General features: G+C 39.6%; 1 protein-coding gene across 1 annotated transcript in view; it reads right to left on the reverse strand.

The window, feature by feature from the left end:
- KIF20B (kinesin family member 20B) overlaps window positions 1–22,961 on the reverse strand; it is a 57,760-nt gene extending 34,799 nt beyond the window's left edge. Inside the window, exons 1-17 of the mRNA XM_070945253.1 lie at window positions 22,815–22,961; window positions 21,646–21,732; window positions 21,423–21,542; window positions 20,841–20,979; window positions 20,022–20,206; window positions 19,612–19,657; window positions 18,994–19,188; window positions 18,061–18,172; window positions 16,397–16,465; window positions 16,154–16,300; window positions 14,093–14,255; window positions 11,765–12,043; window positions 8,033–8,172; window positions 7,079–7,223; window positions 6,121–6,346; window positions 4,169–4,230; window positions 3,107–3,226 (exon numbers count right to left, since the gene is read on the reverse strand). Coding sequence (XP_070801354.1) covers window positions 3,107–3,226; window positions 4,169–4,230; window positions 6,121–6,346; window positions 7,079–7,223; window positions 8,033–8,172; window positions 11,765–12,043; window positions 14,093–14,255; window positions 16,154–16,300; window positions 16,397–16,465; window positions 18,061–18,172; window positions 18,994–19,188; window positions 19,612–19,657; window positions 20,022–20,206; window positions 20,841–20,979; window positions 21,423–21,542; window positions 21,646–21,732; window positions 22,815–22,961 — 2,382 coding nt within the window. The remainder of the gene's footprint in view (window positions 1–3,106; window positions 3,227–4,168; window positions 4,231–6,120; window positions 6,347–7,078; window positions 7,224–8,032; window positions 8,173–11,764; window positions 12,044–14,092; window positions 14,256–16,153; window positions 16,301–16,396; window positions 16,466–18,060; window positions 18,173–18,993; window positions 19,189–19,611; window positions 19,658–20,021; window positions 20,207–20,840; window positions 20,980–21,422; window positions 21,543–21,645; window positions 21,733–22,814) is intronic.
- Between the last annotated feature and the right edge of the window lie 258 nt (window positions 22,962–23,219).

Consider the following 23,219-nt stretch of genomic DNA (forward strand, 5'->3'; position numbering starts at 1 on the left):
AAGGTATTCTGAGCAATCTTCACCAGCACAATTCCAAAGCATCAATTTTTTTCTTCGTTACTTTTTTCCTGATGGCTCAGTTGCACAGCTGTACATTACAATTGGGAAAGCCATGACATAAGCAATGTGTAACTTTGGGGACATTCAATTTCTTGGCACATTAATTGTCAGAGATGCCACCTCACGGTCTGACATTAATATTTTGACCATGTTTCTTGCTGATTTTCCCCCAAAACAAATTGTAAGCGGTGCCCTGCTGGATCAGACCCCTGGGCCATCTAGTCCAGTACTCTTTCACACAGTGGGCCAACCAACCCCACAAAGAAACCCAGTTAGTCTTCTAGCAGGTGGCTTCAGAGGTGGTCACACTGCCATCAAGGCTAAGAGTCGCTGATCCCCCTGACCTCCATGAATTGATCCAACTCTTTTCTGAAGCCAGCCAAACTAGTAGCAAGCACCACATTTCATGGTAAGCATCTCTCTAACTTCACCTTCAGACACAGTTTTTCTTTCATTTGATTTTTTTTTCATTTCAGGCTTTTGTTGTTGGTTTCAACTTAAATGATGCCACATATTTCAATCCAAAGTTCTTCAGGCACTTGACTTGCCAAATCTAAGCCATTAAAGCAATTATTTGTGTCTGCCAAAAGTAAAGGAATACTGCTGAAGTAATATCTTCTCGGTCAAGTGACTTTGTTTCCTTTAGTTTCAGTTATAACCTATAGAGGTTGTATCCGTCAACTCTCAAAAGGTCTCTAGCTGAAGCCATATTTTTTCTTGCTTCTTTCTTAGTTGCCATGCTTATCGGGGTGGGGGTGGGGTGGGGACTTATGGAATGTAGAATGTTTTCCTCCAATGTGCCAGACATAACAACGATAAGGCTCCGAGAACGAAGGCCAGATCAACGTGCCCTAGCAATGGCAGGAGGGAGCGCTAAGAAGTTAATCACTTGCATGGTGGGCTAACATGACCCGTGACACCAGGGGGGATGGGCAGTATCTATTCTTTAATTATACCAAAGCTCAGGAATTACCGTATTTTTCAGAGTATAAGACGCATCTTAGTTTTGGGGGAGGAAAATAGGAGAAAAAAAATCTGCCTACCAGGTATTCATCTGGCTAGCGTCCTTAGTCTGGTCAGCTTCAGCACATTAGTTTGCTGGTTTTGAGCGCGCACAAGTGCTTTTTATCAGCTTCTAAAGCAGCTTCTAAAGCACAGCTGATTATCGGAGAGAGAAGCAATGAGAAAAGCAGGCAAACAGAAGATCGCTTCATTCACTAGTGCCTCGTTAGGGCTGAAAAAAAGCTTCTAAAACACAACTGATTGTCAGAGGGAGCAGCAATGAGAAAGCAGCCCTAGCACCTCTTTAGGGCTGAAAAAAGCTTCGAAAAAGCTACATTTGGCGTTTAAGATGCACCCAAAATTTCAGCCTCTTTTGGGGGGGGGGGGAGTGCATCTTATATTCTGAAAAATACGGTATTCAGTGTTGGTTTCACATTTGATCATGCCAATATGATATGCCCAATAAACAAGATTTTTGAGGAAGCTACGGCCTCAGTCTTGAATTGATTGGTAGCATTACTCGGAACCAAGACAGTATCGGGGGCTCTAACTTTGACACCTTTTTTTTGTCAATGATGCCTAGTCTATAATCTGATGCTTCTTTGAGGTGAAGGGTACATTGAAGTCTGTCTCAGTTTGCTGGCTCCCAGAATATCAATCTAAAATATTGACATTTCTACCGACATCAAATTTGTTGTGGCACATGGATCTGATGTTTCATTTACCAATGGTGTGCATTTGTATCTTTACAGCATCAGTCTTTCCTTTTGGTATGGCCATGTAAACTGACATTTCAACATTGCTCCATCTACAACATAAATGCTCATACTTGATCTTTGCTTTTTCTCAGTGGCTTTTTGAATACTTTCTGATCTGGAGGGCTCATCTTCTAATCTCATGATATCCTAACTGTAAAGTGTCCATTTGGTTTTGGCACACTACTGGAGGGAGTTGGGATTTCTCTCTTCCACAGATCATATTTAGTCTAATCCTTCTTTGTCATGACTATGGATGACTCCATATTCTGATAAACACTGTTAATGGTGTAGCTCCTTGAGTCACTGGAGAAAGTAAGTCTCTTCATCATTATCATTTTCCCCAAAGGAGGATTTATCATAAGGGTGCATGCAAACTCCCAGTCACATGGCCATTATTAAGGCATTCCTTAAGGTTAATCTGTGAGAAGATGCATAAAGTATTGTTTCTGCTTATGATACAGTGGCAATGATCAAGGGGCTGGAACTGAAGAGGCTTTGTTTCATTTTGCAGATGATTTTATAATGTAGAGAAGCCTATTTGGTCAGAGCAATCTTTGGTTTCACTGAATTAGAAAATCTACAAAGAATGAAGCTGACACCCTCAAACTTAAGTCAATTGTGCATCATCTCAGAGCTGTGGTGGTGCAGTGGTTAGAATGCAGTACTGCAGGCTATTTCTATTGACTGCCGGCTGCCAGCAAAATCTCACCAGGCTCAAGATTGACTCAGCCTTCCATCCTTCCGAGGTGGGTAAAATGAGACCCCAGATTGTTGGGGGCAACATGTTGACTCTGTAAACTGCTTAGAGGGCTATAAAGCACTGTGAAATGGTATATAAGTCTAAGTGCTACTGCTAAGTGCTATCTCAAGAGCCGGTATGGGATGTATAGACTGCCTCTAGGAGAGCAGACATTTTTTTGTTACATCCAACAGCAAGTCAAACATTACTTTTCTCCCTGCAGTTACATCCCTTACAGGCAAAAAAAAATCCGCAGGAAACCAAGTAATAAAAGTAGGTATTCGTCCGCCTCAAGTTGCATACCTTTCAAGAAAATAAACAGCAGACCCTCTTTGCTTTATCATACATTATCTTCAAAAGTCTTTGTCTTAATAGATTGGAAGCGCAGAGGCTGACTTTTACAAAGAAAATAAAATTCCAAAAGTTGTCTTTGGAGCCCAATTCTAACTGACTTTTGGATTACCTCTAAAAGCTTAGCAAATCTTGACCTTGGCATTAACAGGTGACACAGCTGTGTCATGATCAGGGAGACAGATGAAATACTCACAGAATCTTTTATGGTAGCTTCTAAGTGACCAACCAGAATTTGTAGCTGACTTATTTCTTTGTCCTTTTGTTGCACAGCTTGGCTCAGCTCCTGAATGTGTTTGTTCTGTAGAGCCATTTTCTTAAAAAGAAAGAGAAAAAACCTTGAGAAGAGATGTGTCTGCGCACAGTTGGCAACTTCCAACAAAATATCGTCTCAAGCTGGGTTGTGCTAGCTTCATTAAGTCCTGGTTTAGGAAGTTACAGAAGATTGTCCCAGATCCTCTCCAGATGATCCCTGATGTGAGTTGGAGTTTCCTCCTCAGTTTGAAAGTCTATTTCTCTACAGACCCCTCACATCCTGGACATAAATTGTTTCAACTTCTACCCTCAAAAAGACGCTATAGGGCACTGCACTCCAAAACAACTAGACACAAGGACAGTTTTTTCCCAAATGCCATCACTCTGCTTAACAACTAATTCCCACAACACTGTCAAATAATTTACTAAGACTGTATTACTATTATTCTTCTCTTCCTTACTAATATCTATCTCTTCTCACTTATTATTATAACCATGTGCTTTGTATCTTTCAATTTATATTGTTTTTACTTGTTTCCTAGTACAATTTGATAGCTTATTAGTAACCTTGACTATCACTAAGTGTTGTATCTTTTTATTCTTGATGAATGTATTTTATTCTTCTTATGTACACTGAGAGCATATACACCTAAGACAAATTCCTGTGTGTCCAATCACACTTGGCCAATAAAGAATCTTATCCTATCCTATCCTATCCTATCCTATCCTATCCTATCCTATCCTATCCTATCCTCTGTATGCCAATATTTACTGACAAAGTGCCTTCTAAAAACAATTTTTCATTAATGATTTTTCTGAGCTTTTTTTTTTTTTTTGGCAGGGGTGGGAATGCTGTGGGTGGATGTGAGAAAGAAAGTGAAAGCGATTTTATTGTCTCCCCATTTTTCTCTCTATGGACCCATCTACTTTTCTTGTTGTGCTTTTTGGGACAAAAGAGGCTACCTTATTTGTTCCCGATTTGAATGTAATGAACAATCTTTACCTCAGTAGCATCTTGAAGGACTTTAGTAGATTCACTCAGTTTATCTTCTTGCATTACCGCTGCTGGAATGTAAGCAGTTTTTAAAACATTTTTAAGTACCATGAGAAGAATTACTTTGACTGTTTAGAAAACATTTTTTTTTTAATGAAATTTCTTGATACTTTTACTTTTTGTCTTTTTGGTAAATTTGATAACATCCATGTAACATTCAGTACTACTCAATTAAATTGGTTAGGAAATAACTATCCAATCCGCTATTAATGAACAAGAAATCATTTCTGTAGCTTCTTTATAAACAAACCCTTAAGGTAAGTAAAATTATTAACTGGTCAAATGGCAAAGCATTTCCTGCCACACGGCTAGGCTCCCCTGTAATTAAAAATCTATTTTTCATTTTTTAATTAAACCCAAAGGATATAATTATACTAGTGCTTATGTTTAACGTATCTTTAATATTCAGCACTGGTTCATTTTTATTTTCAAACAATGAAGAAATAGACTTAATCTACATAGTGATTTATAGAGTGCTTTTATTGAGTTTTAGAGTTCCTTTGGACCTGGAACCAAATTCATTTCCAGGCCTTGATAGTACAGGCAGTCCTCAATATATGATTACAATAGAGTCCAAAATTTCTGTTGCTAAGTAAGACATTTTTTAAATGAGTTTTGCCCCATTTTACAACCCTTCTTGCCACAGTTGTTAAGTGAATCACTGCAGTAGTTAAGTTAGTAACCCAGTTGTTAAGTGAATTTGGCTTCCCCATTGACTTTGCTTCTCAGAAGGCTGCAAAAGGTCCCTCAGGACGCTGCAACCGTCATAAATAAGAGTCAGTTGCCAAGCGTTTGAATTTTTATCACATGACCATGGGGATGTTGCAACAGCCGTAAATGTGAAAAATGGTCATAAATCACTTTTTTCAGTGTCGTTGTAACTTCAAACGGTCACTAAATGAATTTTTGTAAATTGAGGACTACCAGTACGTATTTTTCGGAGTATAAGATGCACCTTAGTTTTTGGAGAGGAAAATAGGAAAAAAAAAATCTGGCTACCAGGTATTCATCTGGCTGGCGTCCTTAGTCTGGTCAGCTTCAGCACATTAGTTTGCTGTTTTTTATCCTCTGCTTGGGGATAAAAAAACAGCTTCTAAAGCACAACTGATCTTTGGAGAGAGAAGCAATGAGAAAAGCAGGCAAACCATGGAGAGCTAGCGCCTCGTTGGGGCTGAAAAAAAGCTTCACAGCTGAGAGTTGGAGGGAGCAGGCAAAGCAGGGAAGCGGAGATTGCTAGCGGCACCTTAGGGCTGAAAAAAAGTTTCAAAAAAGCTACATTCGGAGTATAAGACGCACCCAAATTTTCAGCCTCTTTTAGGAGGGAAAAAAGTGTGTCTTATACTCTGAAAAATACGGTACTGAGGAACGCTAATTTCCCTTTTAAACTGCTAAAAATTAAAGACAAGCTGAAATCACTCCCTCCACACGCATTCCTGGCATGCAAAACTGGCTGCATGCTCCTTCAGACTGCAGCCAATACAAGTAGTCCTCGACTTACAACAGTTCATTTAGTGACCGTTCGAAGTTACAACAGCACTGGAAAAAAGTTTACTTATGACCATTTTTCACACTTGGGACCGCTGCAGCATCCTCATGGTCATGTGATTTACATTCGGATGCTTGACAACTGATTCATTTATGACAGTTGCAGTGTCCCGGGGTTATGTGATTCACCTTTTGCGACCTTCTGACAAGCAAAAGTCAAGCGAGATTCACTTAATCACCACATTACTAATTCAACAAGCGCAGTGATTCGTTTAACAAATGTGACAAGAAAAGTCGTCAAAATAGGGGAAAAACTCACTTTAAAAAAATTCTCACTTAGCAACATAAATTCCGGGCTCCATTGTGGACTACCTGTAGTTTTATTGGGTTTTTTTTTTTTTTTGCTCTTTGTGTACCTTCATTCCGGCTAAAAAGGTCCTCTCGAGCGTGGGCGAGCTCCGCTGTAATGTCAGCCAATTGCTTTTCAAGTCGCTCAATGGTCAGTTGTGGTTCTTCTAAAGCATCAAGCATGCCAAACGCCACTTCTGCCTGTTGTTTAATATCAGCAACGTTCTGCTGCAGTGACCCCACCATACTGGGAAGGTCAGCCACGCTTCCAGGTTCTCCATCTTCACTTCCCTTCTTGCAAAAAAAAAAACCCCAACAACAACAAGACATTTAAAAGCGGGAAGGAAAATAAAGAGGGGTACATAAAACATGCAACTACGTTGAAAGTCTCAGATGCGCAAATTAACAGCATTATTGAAAAACTCCCAATCTATCTGGGAAAGGGAAAAAAAAAGGAAGAAAGGAGAACAGGCCTAGGTTCAGAAATCAAAATTAAGCCATGGCTTGTTCAAGCATTACTCGCTGAGAAGCCGAAGATGGCAGCTTCATTGGCCGTATCTCAAAGCTGACAGGCTGACCTAGCAGGAAGAGATAAATACAGGAAATCCTCATTTAACGACGTTCCTTGAGGCTAGCAACTTTGTCGCTAAACGAGGTGGCTGTAAATCCTGATGTCACGTGGCCATGCCAACTTACAGCAGCAGACGCGGCTATTTGTTGCGGTACTTGAGCGAATCTTAAAACACGATGTCACGTGATCCTCATTTCCCATGCACTTTGCCAGTCAGAACCCGAAAGGAAGGTTGCAAATGCCCATCACATGACCACTGCTCCCGTCGCAATTGTGAGCCGGTTGCCAAAATCATCATCGTGCGACCATGGGAATTCTGCATCCTCAAGGACCCCACTGTGGCCTTGAGGGTGTTCAGTGCTGTCTTAATTTTGAATCGATCTCTGAACAAGGGGTCATTAGCTGAGGGACTACCTGTTAACACAATTGCTTACGTTTGCTGGAACAAAACTTACCGCTTTTTCATCTTTTTTTAGCGTCTCTTCTGCTCCTCCTTTGCCATCTGGGAGTGCGATACAGTCCTTCACCAGGTCCTTGTAAATGTTCATCCGCTCTTCACACGTGGTCGCCATTATTTCTTCTTTATAGCTAAAGAACTTCCTTAATGGATCAGGAAGAGAAATAATTCATAGATTTCTTAGAAACAAATCATACCAATCGCACTATATCATTAATTTATGTAAACAGGATTTTAATTGATGAACGAGGCTTCCAGTGTCACACCATCCAATTTGCAGTATGTCTCATACAATCAAATCAAATCAAATCAAATCAAATCAAATTTTCCTTATAAACTTCCTATTTCTCCATAAATAGGGTAGAGCAGCAGTCCCCCAACCTTTGGGGCTTGGTGGCCTGACCAGGGGCGGGAGAGGGGGGGTAGAGGGGAACCGGGCCACACAAGCAGTGGGCCAGTGTGCGTGCAGCTCAACTTACGTGAGCACTAGGCCGGCGCACCTGTGCATGTGCGTGGCCCCGTGGCAACTAGGCCATGGCCCGGTAGTGGGCTGTAGCCAGGGGGATTGGAGACCCCTGGGCTAGAGAATATATCAGGACATTTCATCTGCCGGATGCCATTTTATGTAATTACATAATCAAAATCTATTACACATTTGGTCCATTTTGTTAAGTACAAGTTTATAATGAGAATGCTATTTATCAGTAGTATACAAGTAAACAACTTTTAAGTGGCAATCTTAAATGTTGAGAAGTATCTAAAACCTTTTTCCAATCCTTGTTTTATCTAAACATTCCCAAGGAATAGCTCCATCACTGTTAAGTAATTTGCTGCCTGATTTAAGCGGCCTGATCTTGACAAACTCTGAAACAATATGCACGGACCTTCGTTGTATATTAGAAAATATCCCAAAACTCCCCAGATGCACGAAAAAACCCACCAGAAGACTTACTTGAGGTCACTCTCTTTTGCTCTGAAGTACTGGAAACATTCTTGAGTAACTTCTTCACGAATTTTTAGCTCCATGTACAGTTTAGCTTTCTTTTCCTCTATCAACTTATTCTTCAATTCTTCTATTATATCAAGTAACTTCTAAACAGGAGAACCAGGAATAAATATTATGAGACTTTGTATGTTATGACATGCAAGGTGAGCTTCTGTAGACTTGTGCTAAACTCTAGTAATCCTGTCTCTTAGGCAAAAGATGCAGTACAGAATAAGGCAGTCTTCTAGGAAAGATGGACCGCTTCCTAACTCACAGTACAGCCCATATTATCAACATATTATATTCACGGTACAACCCATATTATCAACAGACGTCTCCTGTATAGCTATTCCCCATTTTCTTCTTTACCCATTACAGGTAGTCCTCAGCTTATGACAATTGAGCCCAAAATTTTTGTTGCTAAGTGAAACGTTTGTTTAGTTAATTTTGCCCCATTTTACGACCATTTGTGCCACAGTTGTTAAGTGAATTGCTTAACAACTGCAACAGTTACAAGTGTGAAAAACTGTCATAAGTCACTTTTTTCAGTGCTGTTGTAACTCTGAATGGTCACTAAATGAACTGTTGTAAGTCGAGGATTACCTGTATTATTGATTTAATGTTTCATTCAGGAAATGCCTGTAGTTATCTAACCCTGCAAGAAAGCTTACGTTGGAGGAAGCTGCCTCTTTTCTCCAAGAAAACATGAATGGGTAAAGACAGCCAAATTGCGCTTCCCACACTTCCTCTTGAGTCATATAGCAAAGAGGCACCTGGAGGTGGCTTACAGGCATATAAATTGGGCATCCACGCAGCATCCTACACTGGGTTGCATCCTATTAACATCCCTGGCTCATCAATGGATTGCTAGCAATTTAATTGTGAAGCCACCCACTTTAGGACCGGACCTAGTCAAGCTAGAGTAGGAAACTGGGGTCATGCAAGCCAACACTGAATGACGGAATCTTGCAAGCTTGAATGTGCTTTCCCCCCCCCCCACTTTATTTTTGTGATAATGAGGGAGGGCCTTATTTGAGATGCTTTCTCGGATACAGTTCTGGCCTGAGTTCTGATTTCTTTTATCCAAGCAGAGTTTTGGTAGTGGCTCTTTCGCTTGGTCTTCAAGGTCATTGGTTCTGACCATTACAGGCAACAATAATTTGCTCAGCACCTAGGCAATCCTGCTGCTTTCCTTCTACAGCAGGGGTGTTAAACTGGATTTCTTGGAGGGCCGGATCAGCATTGTAGTTGTCCTCCGTGAGACGGCCAGGTGGGGGGAAGGAGACGGGACGGCCGGCCTCCTGCAGCATCCTGCCGGCCAAAAGGGGCGTGGGGAGCCCAGGAGCGGCCCTGTTTTCACTAGCAGAGACACCGTGCGCTGGTCCTTTGCTATTTCTAAGCCAGCTCCATGGGCCAGATCTGAGCATCCTAGAGTTTGGCACCCCTGTTCTACAGCATTTCCTTCTAAACTAAAGAACAGGCACTCCAAAAAGACAAATCGGCTGGAATCTCTCAGGATGTGGTTAAAAAAATCCAAGATAACAGCCACAATGTGCAATCGAAGCTCATAAAGAAACAGATGCAGCTTTGATTATACTATCGCAGCCACCACATTGACTTGCTCAATTGCAACCCATGGATACAAAATACACATTACAAAAAAGATGTTGAGACTTTGGAAAAAGTGCAAGAAGAGCAACTAAGACGATTAAAGGCCTGGAGATTAAAACATTTGAAGGGTGGTTGCAGGACTTGGGTTTGGCTAGTCTAGAGAAAAGAAGGACTGGGGGTGGGGGTGGTTGGGGGGGGGGACATGATAGCAGTATTCTTGTATTTGAGAGGTTGCCACAAAGAGGAGGGGGGGTCAACTTATTTACCAAAGCACCTGAGGGCAGGACAAGAAACAATGGATGGAAACTAATCAAGGAGAGAAACAACCTGGAATTAAGGAGAAACTTCCTGACAATGAGGACAATTAAGCAGTGGAACAACTTGGTCTTTAAGAAGAGACTGGACAGTCACTTATCTGAAATGGTGTAGGGTCTCCTGCTTGACAGGGGGTTGGACTAGAAGACCTCCAAGATCCCTTCCAGTTCTATTCAGATGGATGGATACCCCTCTAACTTACTTTCTGCCGGACTCCCTTTTATGTCTAAATTCATTTCTAAAAGCAGCCTGATTTATGATATTCTTTAATTTGCTATCTAACAGGATGGCTTTTATGACATTTTTATATTTCATTTTATTTTTATTTTCGTTGTCAAATTAGAGCGTTGGAAATCAACTTTGAATATAGGTTGTTGTAGAAAAGCAAGCTACAGATATGCAGGATAAACACAAGCTAGATTTGCTTTCAGATATAAAATTCTGCTTTTTGGTTGCTAGGCAAAGGCCCCTTTGAGTCCAGCTCAGTTCCTGTTACTGCCATAGAAGGAACTTGGCTAATAAAGGGAACTATATTAAGCAAGCAGATGATGCAGGCACAACAAGAACAAGGTAACCTCAAAGAAAATGTCTTTAATCTTCGAAGTTGGCATAACCACTTTATACCTAAATTAAACAGAACTGGTCCTCATCGACAGCTAAACAGAGACTGCCTATACTGAATGCATGTAACAATGCAATCTTGTGTAGCTATTGATTATTGATTAGACAAATATTAGTTAAATGTAGTTTATGTTGGAGATATATTGATTTTATTAAATGCCTTTTCTCTTTCTGGAGAAGTGCTCAATGTTTGTCCGCCCCCGTCTCCCCACCCCCCATAATATACCTCGTTGCCTCTACTCCCCCTTGTTGGTTGTTCCACTTGGGGTATCTCCCAACATTATTCAGCTACTTCTGTGTAATTTTCTGAGCAAAAATTGACATCAATTTTTCCAGATTTATTTTTTTTTGTAATCTTCTCAGTCTAGTCAATGTCCCATATTCTTACTAAATCAGCCAAGGCCAGGATATGACTTTGTTGTTTGAAGGTAATCTATCTTCTTCGCTAGACTGCAAAGAAACGATGTGAAAGGAAGCAGGGTCCATCCATCAATCCTGATAAAATACCCACTCTTAATGAACTGCATTAATTCTAACAGGAACTGATACACAAGCTTCCTTTCTTCTTCTTCTTCACTACCCCATCCTAATTTTTTATTTTCAATTTATATATTTTTATTTTTCAATTTATATACTGCCCTTCTCCCTGAGGACTCAGGGCGGTGCACAGCCAGAATTAAGAACATGAAATACAAATATTAAAAACAATTAAAATATATATAAATTTGGCCCAAAAATTTTAAAATCACAAACCAATTAAAACATTTTAAAAATTTAAAAATTTCTTCCTAAGCCAGCCTGGCTTGCTGGAAAAAATGGGTTTTAAGGGCACGGCAGAAGGCAGAGGTCTTGGATTCTCCTTATCTCTGGGGGCAACTGATTCCAGAGGGTAGGTGCCCCCACAGAGAAGGCTCTCCCCTTGGGGGTCACCAGCCTACATTGTTTGGCTGATGGCACCCTGAGGAGGCCCTCTCTGTGGGAGCGCACGGGTCGATGGGAGGTTGTTGGTAGCAGCAGGCGGTCTTGAAGATAGCTAGGCTCTATCTATCTATAGGCCCTATTTTAATTTGCCTTGATGCTATCCATGCTCATTAGAGTGTCTTTTTGGTTGAAGATTGGGACACATGGACACCAGCAGAAGACATACCGTACCTGATATTCTTCTTTTTTGATAATGATATCACTATCTTCACCTTCAAGTTGACTTTCCATCTCATTGGTTGGGTCAGCTTCCTCCTGGTTTTCTTTGGTACCTTCTTCCACCAGCTCTTCTTCATCTTCCATCACATCTTCCAGGGTTCCCTCCCAAAATATAGTTGCTCTTTTCGTGGGTAAATGGACACCATCATCAAGGATACTTTCGGATTCTGATTTGAAGGACAGCTGGTCAACTCTCTCTACTTGGGGAGACTCAGGATCCAGCACCATGACCTATTCAAAGTGGACGTCACAAAAGGTGTTTAAAGCCACAATTAACGGAATTGTTTTAGCATTTATGAATATTTTATCCTCATCTTTATCCATTCCCCGCCCCAAAATCATAACTGTTATAGATGCTCACTGCATATGTAAAAAAAAAAAAACTCTCCAAAGATACTACAGGTAGTCCTCAACTTATGACCACAATTGAGCCCAAAAATTCTGTTGCTAAGTAAGACATCCATTAAGTGAATGTTGCTCCATTTTATGAACTTTCTTGCCACATTTGTTAAGTGAATCGCTGTAGTTGTTAAGTTACTACAGGGTTGTGAGGTGAATCTGGCTTCCCCCTTGACTTTGCTTGTCAGAGTGTTGCAAAAGGTGATCACATGACTCCAGGACACTGCAACCATCATAAGTATGAGTCGGTTGCCAAGCACTTGAATTTTCATTATGTGACCACGGGGATACCGCAAGTGTGAAAAACGGTCATAAGTCACTTTTTTCAGTGCGGTTGTAACTTTGAACGGTCACTAAATGAACTGTTGTAAATTCAGGACTGCCCGTACAGTATTTCCACCATATTCCTGTAGGAAAGAAGAAACAGAACGAAATGGAACCTAGCTGCAAAAGCAATATGATTTACGACCATATTGCTTCTTATATATGCGGATGTAACCAGTTTTTGAAATATCGTGAAGATTACACATCCTTGTTTGTTAGATCCATAGCCCTACCTTTCATTTGAGAGTCATTCAAGAGATCCTCATGTCTAACTATCCTCACAAGAATCCGGTGGGGTAAGGAGATTATCCTAAAGTGACCCAGGAAGCTTCCATTGCTGAGGGTGGACTTCAATCTGTTTTGTTCTGGATTTACTTCAGTGGTGAAATGTTTCAAAGTCTGCTACTGGTTTGTTGTTGCGCGTGTGTGTGGTGCACACCAAATGCGCATCACAGGCACTACTGCACAGTGCTGAAAAAGGAGGCTTTTCTAAGGTAAGTAGAACAGCGAAGGGTGGGGAACAGCTATGTCACACGATTTAGATTCGCTACAAAGCAGGATTTCCTGCTTTCTAGCAAATAAAAATCATGCGGCACAGCTGATCGTCAGAAATACTGGTTCATCTGAACCGATAGCATTTTTTTACTACCGGTTCACCCCTCATTTACTTCAACACTTGTTTACCACTACCCGGCACTGACCTTTCTACATTTTAAACTGCTAATTAGCACATCTGAGAGATGAAGACAGAGGTAAGGAGGGAGACTTCTGTAATTTTCATTTGAGAATTGCTCTCAAATGAACTAGATGTTTCCCAGAGGCAGCAACAGATTGATTAAGTATCTGTTAGCTCTAAAAGGAAGGGGAAAAAACCTAGTTTAAACTGCAGTGCAGAGCTACTGAAAAATTTTGACTACTTTGCGCTACTGTGAACAAATCAACAGTGGCTTCATTCCAGTAAAGCTTCTCATCTAGCCAAATCGTACCTCAGAAGCTTCTGTCAAAACTAGCCTAATACTGAATGAAGTTTTAAGTACAGGTCATCCTCAAGTTACAACCACAATGAAGCTCCTGCATTTATGTTGCTAAGTGAGAAATTTGTGGAGTTTTGCCCCGTTTTATGATTTTCCTTGTTACCGTTGTTAAGTGAATCACTGCAGCTGTTAAATTAGTAACATGGTTGTGAAGTGAATCTGGCTTCCCTGTTGACTTGGCTTGTCAGAAGGTCGCAAAAGGTGTTCGCATGACCCTGGGACACTGCAACCGTCCTAAATATGAACCAGTTGTCAAGCATCTGAATGTAAATCACATGACCACATGGAGATATTGCAATGGTCGTAAGTGTGAAAAATGGTCCTAAGTCACTTTTTTCACTGCTGTTATAACTTCAAACGGTCATTAAACGAGAGCTGTTGTAAATCGAGGACTACCTGTATCCAGAAAGCTGAGATTTATGATCAAATCTCGGTATGAAGTCTGACAACCTGAAAGTTTTGTAACCCAGTAATTTTGTCATAGGAATTCGTTCCCAGCCACTAATCTTTGGCACACATTTACCTTTTGAGCAATTGCAGAGAACTTGAGCACATTGAGAGTTTCATCGTACGCAGAGGGACTCTGGCTGACATTAACTATCATGCAAACTTTTCCTTTCCCGCTGAAGAAACCTTGGAAGAAGTGAGTGAGCTTGCTTTCCCGAAAAGGAATGTGCTGTTGCAGCCTGGAATGAAGCATGAGAATATTTTTTTTAACATTGCAGCAAGGTTTAAAACATATAGAAAGTTAGCTGCAAACTTTTACTTAAAAAATAAGTGCGAAACTTATCCCTACTTATAGGCTTAGGGTTCATCCAACTTTGGTTCTAATGAAATACATGTTTCCTGGCTAAACAAGCAAAAGCTAAACTTGAATTCATAAAAGAAAATGAAGATAAATGGTGGAGAAAGACAACGGATGGAGTTCTTTCTAAGCAGCTATCCCAGAGTTAAGAGGCTGTGCAGGTAGATGGTGACTGAAACAAGCTTTGTCTGCTATTTTTAATTTAAGATTATTTACTGTATTTTTCGGAGTATAAGACGCACCGGAGTATAAGACGCAGCTTAGTTTTTGGGGAGGAAAATAGGGAAAAAAATCTGCCTACCAGGTATTCATCTGGTTAGCGTCCTTAGTCTAGTCAGCTTCAACACATTAGTTTGCTGGTTTTTTATCCTTTGCTTGGGGATAAAAAACAGCTTCTAAGGCACAGCTGAGAGGAAGCAGCAATGAGAAAAGTAGGCAAAGCACAGGGGGTGAGGGGAGAGATCGCTTCACTGGCTAGCGCCTCGTTAAAATATAGCGGAGAGTCAAGGGAGCAGGCAAAGCTGGGAAGATTGCTCGCTAGTGCCTCTTTAGGGCTGAAAAAAAGCTTCGAAAAAGCTACATTTGGAGTATAAGACACACCTGAATTTTCAGCCTCTTTTAGGGGAGAAAAACTCCTTAAAATACGTTAGTTTATTGTTAAAGTGGTTTTAAAGCTTGCTACATCAACATAGAGAACTAGCAAGAAGAAAAATAGTCCAAACACATGTAGCCCTTCTATTTAACTTTCAAAATCAAAAAATTACGTCTGCTTGGAAACTGTTTTTCTGATAAATAAGAGACCAATAATCTTGCCACAACTAACAAAAGGGTATCTCTAGAAAATCAACATAGAACAGGGGTGGGCAACTATGGCCCTTTTATGACTGGTGGACTTCAACTCCCAGAATTCCTGAGCCAGCCATGCTAGCTCAGGAATTCTGGGAATTGAAGTCCACCAGTCATAAAAGGACCATAGCTGCCCACCTCTTGACATAGAAGGAAGATCTTGTGGAAAGGCTGCAGAGGCCTATGGTCAACTAAGATCCGGAAAACTGGTAATCTTTCGACATTTACAGCAAAGGTCAACAACTTTTGAAAAAAATTATTCAAATGATTTAATGACAAGGATTGCAGAGTGGAGAAATCATTACATCAGACAAGACAGAGACTGTTGTTTGTTCCAAAGTAAATTCAGGAAGAGGCGTGACAGTTTTAAGACTTCATGCCTTTCATAACAGATTTTTATTTTCCTGGATAAGCAGACATTGCATCTTTGAAACTCAAAACATATTGGTCCTCAGCCTACAATCACAATGGTTAAGTGAATTGGGCCCAATTTTACAACTTTTTGCCACAGTTGTTAAGCGAATTACTGCAGCTGTTAAGTGATTCAAGTGATTGTTAAATGAATCCAGCTTCCCCCATTGACTTTGCTTGTTTGTCGCAAGCTGGCTGGAAAGGTCGCAAATGGTAACCACATGACCCCAGGAAATGGCAACCGTCGTAAATATATACCAGTTGCCAAATGCCCAAATTTTGATCCTGTGACCAGGGGTTTGTTGCCGCAATTGTAAGCGTGAAGACCGGCCTCACTAAATGGGGAACGCATAATTTCTATATTTTTTATAGTCAGAAAGAAAATTAAGAGAAGTCAGGAAGAAGGTAAAAGAAACTTTTCTCTCCTGTTTAGCATTTCTTTTCCCTTTCTATAAATGGGTGGCTGAGATGTCCCAAGCTTTTGCCTATTCTGAAAAAAAAAAAACACCCTCCAGTCCTTACTTTGTTTGTTGATTGGATTTCAAGGCACCGATGCATTTGCCTAGAATAAGCAATGAAGTGTTAATGTTTCCGCTCTCTTTTAATCTTTCCCCTTCGTTGCAGGTTCTCGTGCAGCGCTCCGAGCCAGCAAGATCACAGAGAAATAACCTAGAAGAAGAGAATAGCGCACCCATTCAGCACAGACACAGATCGCACGATGGTTTTGAAGAGATGGTGATTTCCTGAAACATTAAGACCGCTTACTCATTGACTTGCATCACACGCATGGTTTCCGAATCAATCTTTAGCATTTTCACGGTAAATATGCTATGGCTGTAGGAGAAAACAAAAATGTTACTTCCAGCATCTCTGGGTGCAAATGGCAGTTTTCTTGCTGGTATGTATCTCAAAAGCCAACAGATTCAATTCTTACATAAATGTAAAGGATTTCCGTTCTCTAATTTTCTCTGATACATGTAGTCCTTGCTTAATGACCAGCAATTCCATTGCTAAGTGAAGCAGTCCCATGAGCAAAATATCGCATGACTGCCTCACTTAGTGATGACAGTCCCGGCAGTCCCATTACAGCTATTAAGTGAGTTAATCACATGACTGTGATTTGTGACCTCTTGCTATTTCCCCATTAGTTTTGCTTGTCAGAAACTGGCTGGGAAGATCACAAATGGTTGCCACATGACTATGGGAGACTATGACTGTCATAAATATGCAATGATTGCCAAGCACCCAAATCATGATCACATGACTACAGGGACACTGGACAGTCTTTAAGTGTGAGAACTGGTTGTCACTTTTTCAGTACTGTCATAACTTTGAATTGTCTCTAAATAAATCGTGGTTAAGCGAGGACTACCTATACTTCTGTTTTCAGGTAAGTTACACCCAGCTTGCTACCAGCCAATAAATAAATTCATCCACCCAGCCAATATTCTGGTTGCAATTGCTTGTCTGTGAAAAGTAACTTCCTTGCTCTTCAGAGCAGATAGATTCCAAAAATCATTCCATTCTAGGGTTCAGTGAGACACAAATCATTCTAGCATCCCAGGATACACTGACATTCCCAGATATGCTCACAACTACAAATTTAGAAGTTTTTACTTTTGATTTCCTGTTGCTTATTCATGGATCCACAGCGTTAATCATTGCACTGATTGCTGGCTGTGACATTCAAAAGCTTGCATGATTCAGTTCCTGGATATCTCTCGGACAAGATTGCCTGATCTTATTGCCTCTCCAATAAGATCAGTTTCTTTTTGTATGTCTTTGCCCAGACTTTGCCCACATCTAGGGGTTTGGAAGCATACCTTGCTTGTTCCGTTCATTTGGGTACAGTATTCTTTTGGACATTTGAATGGTGCCCTCCTGACATTTCCAAAGACTTAGCTATTCAAGTCCTGGAAAGTTGAATGAGGTATTTGCCCCTCTATTAATTGAAATACCAGTGATACATACATAAAATAATGGGGGTGGCATAAAGGTGAACTGTAGCTATTTCAAAAAACTATTGTACTTTTATAGTTTTGTTTTCATTATAGTTTGCTGTGTTTTAATCCGAGCTAGAGAGGAAGATCTGCAGGCTGCTAAGAGTTCATTGTGATTGGAGTGGTTTATAAGCTCAATAACAACTTAATAGGTCTTAGCTAAATGGAAGGTTTAAAGAGTGTCTGAACCAGTCAGCTATTCGTAAGGCAAAAACAGGTTGATCTGAAATGAAAATGACAGCTTGTAAGCTCCACCTTGTGGTTGTTTCATGGAAGGAAACATACACAACGAGAATATTTGTGTTGGTAGATCAAGAAACATATTATAAAGAAGCATTTGAGAGCATTAAGTCTGGATTGGATAAGATTTCCAAATTAAATACAAAGCAGACATTTGTCTGTTCCATACCAAGCATTTCCTGTTTTTACCTTCTACTGGAGTTGGCATTCAGTTTTGTGGAAGCATAGCTCTGATGTCTCAAGCCTACTTTCATAAGTTTATAAGCTTCTTTTGAGTTTGAAACTTGAATCCATTGTAGATCTTTCAAGAAACAAGAGCGCTTATTAGTTATGAAACAACAACAAAGCCCTACAAGATATATAACCCTACCAGATAAATGTAATTGGAAAAATAGAATTCAGAAATAGATATCTGATTTAGCAACATTTTGCCTTTGAAATTAAGTGTTACTTCATACATTGGCTAGTTCTAGATTAGACATATATGGGGGATATAAATAAGATTCAAGAACAGGAACTTTTCCCCACATAGCTAACTTCAGAGTCCCCGCGTTGGAACCTCAGGTGTATGTGACTAAGATCTTACACTTTCTAAAGAGGAAATAATTGTGGAGGAAAATTAGCAAGAACACAAGATAGACTTCCATGCCCATCAAGACACCATAAAGGCTCGTGCAAAGAATACTGATGTTACAAAATATATGTCAATCTGCATGAATTTTCTTGGAATCTTCTCTTTGAAATCAAGTTGAACAAAAATTATTACATAAGCAGTGACCTAATAAATGCCAAAGACTTAATCATTGTTAGTAGAGATACTTTTAAGATAATAGCATGCATCTCTGAATTCCTAAATAGCAAGATTTGGTTAAAAAATGCAACAAATTAAATCTACTCATTATATAAAGAAATTCCAAATAAAGTGTTTAAATAAGTGAAGGTAAAAGTCAAAGAATGAAAATACTACCCTGTATCATATTATCCATTTTACAATGACATACATACATACATACATACATAATTCGATGCATAATTTTAGTCAAAGAAAGCCCATCTCATATTGAAAAAGAACAGTATTTGTAAGTTATTGAAATTATGGTCAATTGCTGAACATTTCATTACCTTTTACATAGGAGTAGCCTTTTATGTCCTGGGCCAGACGCAGCATTTTTCTCCTCTTTTCATTAGATATTGGAAGCAGTAAGTCATAAATGCACTCATTGTAAATTTCACAGAAAGAGACCCACAGGGAATACTTTACATCTCTCTGCTCTTCCAGGTCAGACTGGTCTGCTTCTTTTTCTGGTTCTTTCTTATCTGGCAAAAGATTGGAATAAGTTATAATGTAAAACTGTATTATTCATTAGTGGGCAATTGGTATGGAGGATACAACCGCAGCTTGGATGTATCAGAGTTAGCTCTTAAGACTTTGCTAGCTACAGCAATGAACTCAACAATGTGACAACTAGCAACATTCACTTTTTAAGTAATAATGCTTGATTTGGGTTTAACATGTTATGCAGATCCAGACTTTGTGGTTGGCACAGTACAATATATGCAGAAATTGTCTGGACTTTGTTCACTTCTTTGTCTTGATCCTTCTAATCCCTTGAAGAATGGTCCCATCACACTATTCCAAAGCCAAGACGGCCTTGGTGACACTAGCTGAGCATTATTTGTGAACCCAACCCTCTTCAGTAAACAATGGTTTAGCAAATGAGTATGAACTACCTAACTTACCTTCACAATTATCTGCTGTTCTACTACTGTTGCTGTGGCAATCTACCTGAAAATTAAGTCAGGAACAAAATTTGGATTACCAAAAATATTTTGTCAGAGGTTTCTCTCCATCATCCCTTGTATCTTAATATTCTGCAATAACTAAAAACAAATAAAATCAGATCACAGAGCATTCATCTAATACGTACGGTGTCCGTGAATTGTAATGTAACCCCTGAACATCATCCAAACTGACCGGAGGGGGGGGGTTATATGCGTTAATCCAACGAACGGGCAATATTCTATTTATTCCTTGTCTTTACATTCCATTAAATATTTCCTTATTGTCAAATACATGATTTTCCTGGCTTTATTCAACTAAAAAGCTGCTTTAAAAGTTTGCTTTGGGGGGTTTTTTTGAGTCACAATACCTCTTTCAGTAGGCGAAGCAATACATTTTTTGCAGATATTTCTTCTCGCACTTCTTCTTTAGACAGATTTCTATAGTCTCTACATCGATGGGGCTTGAGATTCATGTCTGGATACAGTTTGTTTCCAATGCTTTGAAATACCATATCCAGAGTCCTGGGGAGAATGCCTCTATCTTCATCTGTACCTGGTATATAGAATTTAAGAATTCCAAGTTGTTGGAGCAGAGATAAAGAAAGGCTGAACTTTCTGAACTATTGTATTTTTTGGTTTGCTCCAAAAAAGGTGAAAATCTGGGTGCGTCTTATACTCCGAATCTAGCCCCGCCCAGCTTCTCAAACAGAGGTTTCAGAGGCTGAAAAAAGCATCAGAAACAAAGCTTCAGAAAAGTCCCCAAACAGAGCCTCAGAGGCTTTTTTTTTCTGAAGCTCTGTTTCAGAGGCTTTCAGAGGCAGGAAAAACTTTTTTCTGAAACTGAGTTTCAGAAGTTTCAAATGCAGAAAAAAAGCAAAAAAAAAAAAAAAGCAAGGCACAGAGCTCACAACCAAGGAACCTGCTGCTAAAATTCCCCTCTGGGATCAATTCCCTGGGAGTTGAAGTCCACAAGTCTTAAAGCTGCCAAGTTTGAAGACCTCTGCCTTAAGGCTTTAAATTTGCTACAAATGAAATATAGAAAAGTCTGGACTTTTCATCTTCTCAAATCTAAATATCCCCCAAAGTAACAGCTGGAACTGTGTAATTATTGTGTGCCACCAAGAGAACAATAAGCAACCTTAGTTGAAATGTATAGCTTAAATAAATCAGGGTTTTGTCAGATGTACCCCGGTAGGTGTGGGTTTTCCCAGCATTTGTAACACCGTAAGTGAATATTAGCCGACTGTGTCCCCTTAGGAAATCTAACGTAGGCTGCTTCACAGCACCATCGAAGAGTTCTTCTTGTGTTGTTATGGGCCCAAATACCTAAGAAATATACAAGAAAGGTCTTTGAGTTTTCAATTGTAAAAACTGCAGAAAATATGTTGTCTTCACTTTTAAAAGCTTTTCTAATTGTTTGTTTGTTTGTTTATTTATTTATTTATTTGATTTGATTTGATTTATATGCCGCCCTTCTCCGGAGACTCAGGGCGGTTTACAATGCGTTAAGCAATACCTTCATACTTTTGTATATTTTATACAAAGTCAGCTTATTGCCCCCACAATCTGGGTCCTCATTTTACCTACCTTAGAAAGGATGGAAGGCTGAGTCAACCTTGAGCCTGGTGAGATTTGAACTTGCAATAATTGCAGGCAGCTGGTGTTATCTTAACAGTGTTTTAGTCTGCTGCGCCACCAAGGCGCAGTTTAATAATTCTGGTAAAACATGCATAACATTTTCATATGGCTGATCAGGAAACTGGCCATACCTGGGAAAAAGTAAATTTCTGCACCAATTGCCGCAGGTTTTTTTCACTAAGGCGAAATGTCTTGGAGCCTTTAGGAGCTTTTAATATAATACTTGTTGAGTCAACCACAGAAACACAACCCTATAAGAAAAATTGGGGGGCGGGAGGGGGGCATCATTTAGAGCCAGGCAGATAGCATAATTTTAATGAAGTTTTGCTTTTAGCTCTTTTAGCTGAATAATACCTGAGTATCATGTTCTTTTTCCAACTCTAAAATTGGTTTGACCCGAAGGCAAACATGAATTCGTTCTTTGGATTCCAGGCTCTCTCTCTAATTAAAAGAAAAAGTGATAAAAATCTGGTTCGTGTCCAATGATTTTCAAATGCCCCAAACTTACAACTGCAGAAAACATTTTTTCCCCTTAGTCAAGCCTTTCCCCACAGTCCTTTCTCTTCATCTCTCTCTCACACACAGAGAATAAACATTTCACTTATTATAGCAAAGCCGTCAGTTCTTCATTATGATAAAGCTCACTAGCTATTCCTAAATGCACCATATTGATATATTTCATTTTTGTGCAACATGACAGCATGTAAGGTATTACTGTCAGCTGTTTTTAAAAAGGACGTTACATTACTGTCTCAAGATTTTAAGTCTTTTGAATTTAGCTCAAGACTTGACCACTGAAAATGACAAACTTAAACTTAAGGCCAGATGAAGCTCCCAGTTTGGTTCCACATAATTTCTGGAGTATGTTATCCTACTTCTGATTTTAGCTGCCATATTTTCAAGGTGCATCTTTTGCACCAGCAAAACAGTAACTATGTGCCTTAACAACAACCTTAACAACAAACTTAGCATATGAAGCCCTGAGAATCTACTTAAACAATAATTTACTCCCCTGTAATCCCCTGTAATCCCTATCCAAAGTACCTTGAAGTAACATTGGACTGGATTCTCTCCTATAAGACAACTTTTTAAAAAATAAAGATTCAAACTGTGTTAAGTTTGCTTAACTGTGTTAAGAGTCTGCTACCAACAACCGACTAGTTAGATCAAACTGTGGAATCCATACTACCACATTTACTCAAATTTCCTAAGCCATTATTTCCCTAGTTATATAGTTAAGATTTTTCTTTAAAAAATCTTCCTCTCACTGTGAAACAGGATCTTTGACCAAAAAGGAGATCCCGTGTGTGTTAAGAGCCCATTTCCAGATTATAATAACATCTATTGATTATAATTTTTCTTGGCTGCTGTATATACTGTATATATTGCATCATGTTTGCAATTGATTTTAATTGATTTATGATTTTAACTGATTTATGATTTTTCATCAGCCCAAAATCACTTGTTTGATCTGGGTGGTCATAGAAACTGAATAAATAAATTTCCAGTGTTTATTCTCTTACCTGGCTTATATTGAAAGTTGAAGAAAAATCATTGTATAGATTTTTTTTAACATCAGTAGCATCCAAAGGTCCAGTTATTGGGGATAGTTCAACTGATGAAAGATAGGAAGGTCTGGAAACTGTTTGTTTATCCAGATTTTCATCCATTCTATTAGAATACAAAAAAGAACTTGAAGGTAGTTTCCCAAGGCACTGAAAAGTTGACAATTATAGCATAGATGCAGTGGTGGGTTTCAAAATTTTTTACCACCGGTTCTGTGGGTGTGGCTTGGCTTGGTGGGCGTGGCAGGGGAAGGATACTGTAAAATCTCCATTCCCACACCACTCCAGGGGAAGGTTACTGCAAAATCCCCATTTTCTCCCGATCAGCTGGGAATTGGGAGGTAGAGAATAGATGGGGGCGGG

This window comes from Pituophis catenifer, unplaced genomic scaffold, assembly GCF_029215685.1.
Source record: "Pituophis catenifer annectens isolate HBS135680 unplaced genomic scaffold, rPitCat1.0.hap2 SCAF_6, whole genome shotgun sequence".
Lineage (NCBI taxonomy): Eukaryota > Metazoa > Chordata > Lepidosauria > Squamata > Colubridae > Pituophis > Pituophis catenifer.